The sequence below is a fragment of the Wyeomyia smithii genome, chromosome 3 (assembly GCF_029784165.1).
Source record: "Wyeomyia smithii strain HCP4-BCI-WySm-NY-G18 chromosome 3, ASM2978416v1, whole genome shotgun sequence".
Classification (NCBI taxonomy): domain Eukaryota; kingdom Metazoa; phylum Arthropoda; class Insecta; order Diptera; family Culicidae; genus Wyeomyia; species Wyeomyia smithii.
Window position 1 is genome coordinate 109,281,607 of NC_073696.1, and position 9,662 is coordinate 109,291,268.

The 9,662-nt window shown below is 38.7% G+C and overlaps 2 protein-coding genes across 4 annotated transcripts; one reads left to right on the forward strand and one right to left on the reverse strand.

Moving 5' to 3' along the window:
* The first annotated feature begins 597 nt into the window (after nucleotides 1–597).
* Nucleotides 598–3,130, forward strand: LOC129726534 (ribosome-releasing factor 2, mitochondrial). Of its 2 annotated transcripts, none has more exons than XM_055683353.1 (4): nucleotides 598–804; nucleotides 873–1,328; nucleotides 1,400–1,766; nucleotides 1,821–3,130. In XM_055683353.1, exons 1-4 carry the CDS (start codon nucleotides 660–662, stop codon nucleotides 3,076–3,078), a joined length of 2,226 nt encoding a protein of 741 aa, XP_055539328.1. In that variant the 5' UTR covers nucleotides 598–659; the 3' UTR covers nucleotides 3,079–3,130. The 2 variants fall into 2 exon arrangements, with proteins under 2 accessions (XP_055539328.1, XP_055539330.1); XM_055683355.1 differs by lacking the exon at nucleotides 598–804 and having other exon boundaries at nucleotides 875–1,009; nucleotides 1,068–1,328.
* A 161-nt stretch (nucleotides 3,131–3,291) lies between these two features.
* Nucleotides 3,292–5,395, reverse strand: LOC129726536 (glutaryl-CoA dehydrogenase, mitochondrial). 2 transcript variants are annotated; one of them, XM_055683358.1, is made up of 7 exons: nucleotides 5,223–5,395; nucleotides 5,041–5,163; nucleotides 4,957–4,980; nucleotides 4,573–4,707; nucleotides 3,703–4,519; nucleotides 3,475–3,635; nucleotides 3,292–3,411 (listed from the first exon to the last, which is right to left on the reverse strand). In XM_055683358.1, exons 2-7 carry the CDS (start codon nucleotides 5,108–5,110, stop codon nucleotides 3,347–3,349), a joined length of 1,272 nt encoding a protein of 423 aa, XP_055539333.1. In that variant the 5' UTR covers nucleotides 5,111–5,163; nucleotides 5,223–5,395; the 3' UTR covers nucleotides 3,292–3,346. The 2 variants fall into 2 exon arrangements, with proteins under 2 accessions (XP_055539333.1, XP_055539332.1); XM_055683357.1 differs by having other exon boundaries at nucleotides 5,041–5,393.
* Nucleotides 5,396–9,662: the final 4,267 nt, after the last annotated feature.

The following is a 9,662-nucleotide window of genomic DNA, read 5'->3' on the forward strand; positions in this document are numbered from 1 at the left end:
GAATTCAGAACATTTTTGGAAATTTCTCGTTATATGTTGTTTTATATCTGATTTTTTTAGTTAGAGAGTGAATCTCCAGTTGAAACACACTAGAAATTGATATAAATTTAGATTTAGTGTGAAAAATTGCGACAATATGTCGAAATAAAATATATAAAAATGCTATATTTCTAATAGTTGGAGCATAATCTTAGTCATTGTCATAGCTCATGACTTTTGTTACTGTATGAAACATAAGCGACTCTATTTAGAAGCGCTATTAGAGTACAAGAAAAAAACGAACAGTGCAAAAAGGTTACCGGCAAATTGATGAAAAACAGCATATTTTACCTAAACCGCAGCATGTTTATGTATTCCCCACAAATAAAACATGTTTCAACATCATTTCTATAACTTTTCAGTATGTATGTATGTTAGTATGCAAAGCTTTGTATGTTAGCATACAAAGTATGTTTTAAAAGTTTAGTTTAAAATGCAAAATCATATCAAATTTCATACAAAATTGGAAAGAGTTCATAACGATCACTAATACTAATGCATCGACGTGAATAGCATACCTTGTAGAACTGTCATCATACTTGGAGCGGCCTCAGCCGACCTGACAGGTCATATCAAAGAAAAAAAAAATACAGCACCCATACCGCACAGCAGCAGCAGTTATGTTGTGCAACCGACTTCTCCCACCACGGTTTAAACGTATTTTGCGGCATGTTTTACAAACCCACTGGACGCGTACGTCTTCCAGCCAAGCTCTTTCCCAACAGTACATTCGTAATATTGGCATTTTAGCTCACATCGATGGAGGTAAGTTTATTTAATTTGTTAAAACCAAAACAGTTTTTTATAGAAGTTTGTTATGATTTTGTGTTAAGGTAAAACAACCACTACCGAGCGCATGCTTTACTACTCAGGAAAAACCAGCACCCTTGGGGAAGTACATCATGGAAACACGGTAACCGATTTTTTAGCCCAAGAGCGAGAACGTGGAATAACAATATGTAGTGCGGCAGTAAGTTTTGAATGGCGCGATTATCGGATTAATCTGTTAGATACTCCTGGGCATATAGACTTCACGATGGAGGTGGAACAATCGTTAGCCGCTGTCGATGGTACTATTGTAATCCTCGATGGTTCCGCAGGAGTTGAAGCGCAGACAATGACGGTGTGGAATCAAGCTGACCGACACAAACTGCCTAGATTGATTTTCATCAATAAAATGGACAAAGAGAATGCAGATTTTAAGGGGTGCCTGCTAGATCTTAGGAAAAAGCTTGGTATTATTCCTTTACCACTGCAGTTGCCCTACCGTGAAGAGGACAAACTCGCTGGTAGGCAAATATAGACCAGATAAACTGGAAGTAAAGTAAATCTGAGCAATTTCATCTTGAACTTATTTTAGGCGTTATTGATATATTAACTGGAACGAAGGTTGTTTGGGACAAAAGTGTAAATGGGCGGACGTACAAGAGAACTCCCCTCTCCGGAGATTATCTGCTTGAAAGTCAACGCAAAAGAAACGAAACTATTGATATTCTTTCCGGAAGCGATGATGACCTGGCAAAAGTAATTATAGAAACTAACAGTATGGATAATTTATCTAACGATTTGGTGCAGGCAGCAATTCGAGCATGTACCTTAAAACAGCAAGTCGTTCCGGTGCTTGTAGGAGCTGCTTATAAAAATATTGGCGTTCAGTTGTTGATGGATGCAGTGCTCAAATTTCTACCAGCCCCGAATGAACGGAATCAAATCTATGACAGCTTTGGGTAGGTTTTATCGTTTTTTGTTTTTAAATACATTCTAAAAATATTTGATTTCAGGTCTGAATTCGTGGGAAAGGTTTCTAAAGTTACCCATGATAAGCAACGTGGCCCGTTAAGTTTGATTCGTGTTTTTCGAGGGAACTTGAAAAAGGGGGCGAGAATTGTTACCCACAAAGGTGTGGCAGAAACAGTTCAAAGAATTTACGCACCATTGGCTGATGAGTACAGAGAAGTTGCGATGATTGAAGCCGGAAATATCGGTCTCTGTGCTGGCCTCAAATCAACCGTAACCGGAGATTTGATCATTCCGAATGTTTCCGTTCTAAGAAAAGCTATGAATCATTTGAGTACTGTTGACGTGAGCTCAAAAGAAGAAGATGTGGTAAATGAAGAAGTGGCTCAGAAATTGTTCCTCAATACTGTGGTCCCAGACGCGGTTTTCTTTTGCTCTATCGAACCGCCATCAACCGCTTATCAAGTTGCTTTGGATACAGCTCTAAAGGAAATTCAACGTGAAGATCCCAGTTTGAGGGTATTTTACGATGAAACCACGATGCAAACCGTTCTTGGTGGAATGGGTAAGTTACATCTAGAAGTTATCAAATCCCGGATTTTGTCTGAATATAAAATTGACGCCGATTTGGGACCACTTCAAATAGCATATAAGGAATGTTTGGAAGAACCTTGCCGTGGTAGCTGGACAGCGGAGAAAGAAATAGCCGGTCATCGACAGTCGGTGCGGATGGAGCTAACAATTCATGAGAAAAAGTATGACGATAGGTTTCGGTTAGATAATTCCCCGGAAGCTCAAGAAAATTTGCGACTGATTCGGCCGAAGCAGCTATCGTTCGTCAGAAAAGGAACATTAGCAGCTCTGGAGCGGGGTCCCAAGCTGGGAGGTCAATTGACAGATGCGGCAATCACTCTGCATCGGTTAGTGATCGGTAAAGGAACTGCTGATACATTTATAATGGCTGCCGCAGCGCAGTGCGTTCGATATGTACTTTCTACGGCTAAATGTCGACTTATGGAACCGATTATGTTGTTAGAAATCGTAATGCCCGCCGAACATTTGAGTGCTATTCAAGCCGATTTGAATCGAAGACGATGCACGATGTTAGAGATCCGCTCTCGTGGAAGCTATCAAAAAGTGCTACGAGCGAATGCCCCACTTGCGGAGTTGGACGACTATTCCAGTGAGGTACGATGCATTAGCTCTGGTACGGCTAGCGTATCGATGGAACCAAATGGTTACGAATTGCTAAGTGCAATGGACGAGACAAGTGCAATTCGAAGGGCACATGGGTTAGAGTAATGCGAGTGAGTGAGGTATAATTCGAATATACCTGCTGTAAATATTAAAATAATGGCTGTAGAATTCTGATTGAGAATGTCCTTTGCACAACCGAACAATTCGTTTATGGTTGTTATTGATGTACCATATAAATAGGTGCCTTGCCTTTATTACGAAACTGCTAAATATATAAAAAGCAAAAGAATCCAGGATACAGATCGAAATCAACTGAAATATAACTGTTTCGTAACTTTTTATTAAATGCACAAAAATATCATTTGCGAACTTTTCACGAAAAGGCTGGAATTCCTGTAATCGCTCTACCTAAAATCAGCGCATGAATATCATGTGTCCCTACAATTCAAGTATTTTAAGTTATTCATATAAAAAGTAGTTTTTTTAAATAATGATTGTTACCTTCATAGGTATTTACCGCTTCCAGATTCATAACATGTCTAATAATGTGATACTCATCGGAGATACCGTTTCCTCCAAGCATGTCTCTTGCGACACGAGCGATCTCCAGTGCCTTACCAGCATTATTCCGTTTCAGCATTGAAATCATTTCTGCGTTATGCCTGCGTGAATGGTGAAATTTGTCAATTTTTGATTTCATTTAGAAGTTTTTTCTTTAATAGAACTTACAGCTTTTGATCCTTCAGACGACCCAAGTGTAAACATGCCGCAAGGCCTAGGTGAATTTCAGTCAGCATATCAGCCATCTTCTTTTGCATCAGCTGGTTGGCTGCTAAAGGTCGGTTGAACTGTTTCCGATCTAATGTGTAATTTCTAGCCAGTTTAAGACATGACTCGGCTGCGCCAAGTGCGCCCCAGGCAATACCGTACCGTGCGTTATTTAAACAACCGAATGGACCCCGCATACCAGAAACGTTTGGCAGTATATTTTCCTCTGGAATGCGAACTTCGTCCATGAGAATCATACCGGTGTCTGAGGCACGCAGAGAAAACTTTCCCTGGATTTTTGGTGTTGATAAGCCCTGTGAACTTTCTGCTCGGTCAATGATGAAACCCCGAACTTTTCCGTCCTCTGTTTTACCCCAGACGATGCATACATCCGCAACAGGTGAGTTAGTAATCCAGGTTTTACTTCCAGATATCACATAGGTCTTAGTTTTCGGATCATGCACTGCTCGCGTTTCCATCGAAGATGGATCGCTACCGTGATTAGGTTCTGTCAAACCAAAGCAACCTATTAATTCTCCTTTGGCCATTCGAGGAAGATATTTTTGTTTTTGTTCTTCACTGCCGTAGTCGTAAATAGCACCCATGCAAAGTGAACTCTGCACACTGAAGGCGGATCGGTATCCAGAATCGATGCGTTCCACTTCGCGGGTTAACAGTCCGTACGCTACGTTACCGACCCCAGCGCAGTCGTATCCTTTAATGGTGCAGCCAAGCACACCAAAAGATCCCAGTTCTTTCATAATTTCCTTGTGAAATACTGTGGAATATCGTTTTAAACTAAAATGGTGACGACAGAATTGGAGAACAAACCTTCATCTCTGTTGGCTTGAATAACACGCGACATGAGTTTGTCTTCGCAGTACAATCTAAACGAATCCCTGATTGCGATTTCATCTTCTCGCAGTTGTGATTCTAAATTCAGAGGATCTTCCCAGTTGAATGAGGCTGAAATAAAACAAAATTTTACCTTGCTGTGGTTAAAACAACCTTATTTATGATCTTTTGCAACAATTCAAATAAAGTAAGGATTCACTATTTGAAAACTCTGCAGGCAAGAGTATAATCTTATCATCAGCTATTATACTTGTTGTGCTCATATTGTAAGCGTGAATGATAAGGTGTACGATGCCTGTCTCTAGGCAAGCGCTGTTCATTGGGGGCTCGCTCTAGCATAAAGTAATCTCGAAAACTTACGTTGATTGGGAGCAGAAGCTAAACCTGTAATAAAATACCTAAACATTAACTAAACACATTTATGCAAAAATGTTATTTGCTTACCACGCAGAGCTCCCACAAGATTACTTAATCCTCGCGCACGACATATATTAGTTAACATTTTCAACGCCATATCTAATTGTTTTTTGATGTATTGTCAAAGAACGATGTAGCTATAGTACGTATCTCAAACGCAAATATCAGATGCAGGAAATATCAGTTCAAACGCATCACAGATAATATACCTGTCCAAATATCTATGGCAAAAGCTGCTCTGTTCAACCCGACAGTCCTACTTTCGGTTTCTAACTGAGTTCATTCTCTCGCGCTTCGATGAAAATGCATGATAACAGAGTGTTCTGCGCCGCTCTACGTGTGTACACTGATAGTAGCCCACCAGTCGCATGAACAACTACAGGCTTAACTTATTTAGAGGTACTACATGACAGTGATCTTGCACGGTTGGGTTGGTAGGTGGCATTTTTGTCCCACACGTCATGTATAGTTACTATCCAGTTTTCCTGGTTAGAAATACACTGATAATCAAGTCTACATGTCAAGGATCCACAGTGAGCATCCAATCTAAACATATAAAAATGCAGCTCTGTTTGTCTGCCTGTCTGATCCATATAGACTTGAAAACTACAGAACCGATCGGTCTGAAATTTTGTATATAAGTGTTATAGGGGCCGGGAATGGTGACAAAGATAGTTATAGATCCCTCATTTTTTTGGAAGGGAGGGGTCCCATACAAATGAAACTCAAATTTTTACACGTCTCGAGAACTAATCAAGTATGTAAATAGAATTAAATTCAACATGAGACAGTTACTGTGGTGTCTGCCCAATTTGAAAATTTGGAAGAGGTCAGGTTGTTCAGTGCACAATAAGGGAGGGGGTATAAAATTTAGATTTTCAGCGTAATGTAGTTTGTGAACGACGCTATCTTGAAAACAGCCAGAAATGGCCGAATACTACCGTAAGGCGCCCTAATTTTGCGCGGCTCTTAATTCTGCGCACTTCAAATTCTCGCAAAAGAAAATTGTTTTTTTTTTGGGGTTTCAGAAGAATCTGGATAATAAAATCAATCTGACAACGGAGTTGAATTCGGGCGATCTTTGTTTTCTCCGCACGATTGAAGAATTCTGTATTACAAGTCTCTGGTGAAGGTCTAAAAAATTAGCTTAGCCTTTGCAACCGGACATCCGGAATCGCGCCTAAAAAGCTTCACTATTTGACCGATGTAAACAGCATAAAATTTTTGATATCAGAAAAAATTCTGCATGTCAAATGTATTAGCCTTGGGGGTGCTACATTCCGATTCGGAACTTGACCTTCTGTTTGTTATACACAAACTTCGCAGCCAACTGTTTAGTGTACAGGACAATCTCGGGGCTAACGCTACGATCCTACTGACACTAACAGTCTATCCCGGGCCGAGAATCGAACATACGAAGACTGGCTAGGCCAGCATCGTACCTCGAGACCATCTGGGAGATCTAAATGTACTAGAAATAGATGAATCGTCAAAAGTCAATTTTTCTAAAAAAAAATTGAGAAATCAAAAACAGATCTTGAAGTGTTATGCATTATTAAGACATTTGGTTTCAAATCAAGTTCGATTCCGATAATTCATGCATTTTTTCATCGATTATAAGAGAAATTTCGACCACTTCGATGCTACACATGAGCAATTCTCGCTGAAACTAGGCCACTAGATGCACAAGGTCTTTCAAATTTGATATAAATGCACATAGTTATTAGAAATAGAGAAAAAATGATAATGCCATTTTTGTTTGATCGAATTTGTTGACCCCTTGGTCACCAAGGGGTGAAACAGTTTTCAGAAAAGTTGAAATTTTGACAATTCTTGATGTATTATTTGAGCTATATCTCTAAAATTCGTTATGTAAAGTACTACAAGTAGCACTTTTATGTAAAGAGGAATGATAGGGCTTTCATTTGAAATAATCAGAATTCAGGCCGCCATCTTGAATTTGGCCGCCATCTTGGATTATATCAGAAAAATGCAATTTCGACCGGGTTCGCAACTACCGATTTTCGATCTGAGACCAGCATTGGAAAGCTGAGAAAAAATGCTATAAGATGCAAGAAAAAAATTAGGTAAGCATCAGTGTTAACCCATCAATTGAACCTATTTTCCAAGCTGAGTATTAAAATATTCAACGTACACCGCGTGATCAACGTAGTAACCTGTCTACTGAGACCCTCTACTGTTTTTTTTGAGTTTAGTGAGAATAATGAATACAGCACTAGCATGTTTGATACTAACAAAGCGATATGTTTATTGTTGCTGAGCAGTTCCATAAAAAATGTCCCAGTTTTAATATTTTATTTAACCGTTATGTACTCGGCAATTTTAACACACGTAAGTACTCGGCAGGGTACCCGGGTACCCACAAAATGAAATGCTTCTGGCTTTTTCATTTCTTGACCGATTTTCGATCTTGACCCGTCAAAAGATTGGAAAGTTAGTCTATTTTTTTTTAAATTTTAATCTTCGTAAACATTGTTTACACAAACATTGTTTATCTGATGATGAAAAATGATTTATTAGGAGCATTTTATAAGTTTTAGCTGGCTGAGTTGAGGTTACCCTTGTTTTTTAAAGCATTAAAGTCTGAAAAGGTACCCAGGTACCCTGCCTTTTTAATTTGGCTGAAACTTTGCATAGATATTTCTATAGGCAAAAGATGTCATTTTGTGCTATTGTTTTAATTTTTTAGAGTACGACTGATTTTTTAGAAGCTATTGAAAATGCTTTTTTGGAAAGGTATTGATGATGACAAATATTTTTAGGGCCAGAACGGTTTGTTTGATCGGTATGACGTCTTCGATAAAGTTGTAGATAATAATTTTTTCTTTCTGAAAAAAATATACACTCTATAACTTTTTTTTGGTTGTAATGTTGAAATAATCCTTTGTAGTCTTAATAAAAAAATATTTTTTAAAAAAAATGAGCTTTTAGTTAGGTATCGGCTCTATTATCGTCAAGTTCTATCGTCAAGTAATTGATGTCGTAGAGCGTTAATTTTTCGCATGATGGTTCTTCATAATGCAGAGCATCTTCCTACAAAATATTAGTTCTCTATGTCTTCATTAACCCCCCGGCAAAACTTGACGATAATTTTACATTTTTTTTAATTTGTTTTTAAAAAAAAATTTTTTTCAAGGTGTAGATTTTATCGGGCAACAAAAATATTATCTACAACTTTATAGAAGACGTCATACCGATCAAACAAACCATTTTGGCCCTGAAAACATTTGTAATCATCAATACCTTCCCAAAATAGCATTTTTAATAGCTTCACAAAAATGAGTCGTGTTGCAAAAAATTAAACCAGCAGCACAAAATGGCATCTTTTGCGTATAGAAACGTCTATGCAAAGTTTCAGCCAAATTAAAACGACAATTTAAATAAAAAATTAAAACTGGGACATTTTTGTGAAACTGCTCAGTAATAAAAAAAAAACTATCGCTTTGTTAGTATCAAACATGCTAGTGTTGTATTCATTATTCTCACTAAACTCAAAAAAACAGTAGTGGCGTACTAGTTGTAGCATCAATCGATTACGATATATGGAGCTAGTAGGATTATAACATGTACATCCACTTGGTCTCAGTAGACAGGTTACTACGTTGATCGCGCGGTGTACGTTGAATATTTTAACACTCAGCTTGGAAAATAGGTTCAATTGATGAGTCAACACTGATGCTCACCTGATTTTTTTTCTTGCATCTTATAGCATTTTTTCTCAGCTTTCCAATGCTGGTCTCAGATCGAAAATCGGTAGTTGCGAACACGGTCAAAATTGCATTTTTCTGATATAATGCAAGCTGGCGGCCAAATTCAAGATGGCGGCCTGAATTCTGATTACTTCAAATGAAAGCCCTATCATTCCTCTTTACAAAAAAGTGCTACTTGTAGCACTTTACAAAACGAATTTTAGAGATATAGCTCAAAAAATACATCAAGAATTGTCAAAATTTCTACTTTTCTGAAAACTGTTTCACCCCTTGGTGACCAAGGGGTCAACAAATTCGATCGACTTGACGCCTGGGTTCGAATCCCACCGCCGACATAGGTGTCGATGGTTGTGAGGTGGCGTGATCCACTCACAACCAACCCAACTGGTCTAGATTCAATCCTAGCCGACACCGGGAGATTTTCTGAGGCGAAAAATCTCTGGGATCACGCCTTCCATCGCATGAGGAAGTAAAGCCGTTAGCGCCGGTCCGTTGATAAACGGGTCGTGAGTTAGGGTCCTGGGTGTGGAGTCGCCTCCCTGGGCGTCGGTGATTGGTCACAACAGTGGCGGAACTAGACCGACGGAAAATAAGTGAGAATAAAAAAAAATGGCATTATCATTTTTTCTCTATTTCTAATAACTATAAGCCGAAATTCTGCATGGGACCTTTTTCTGCACAAATTTTTAGACGGTAAACTGTACAAAACTGTAAACCGTGAAAATGAACCCTAATATTGAAAAACAAAAAAAAAATAAAGTTCAAATGCTCTCTGGAGAGGGTGGTTGAATCCTAACCCCCTCCATCCCTTTGGCTACGCCACTGCTATACACTAAGTTCATTTTTAACGTGAGGAATGCGTTCCAAATTTGTATGGGATCGTGTAAAAAAAGACTTTTGAGTTGAAAAAAGAACGAA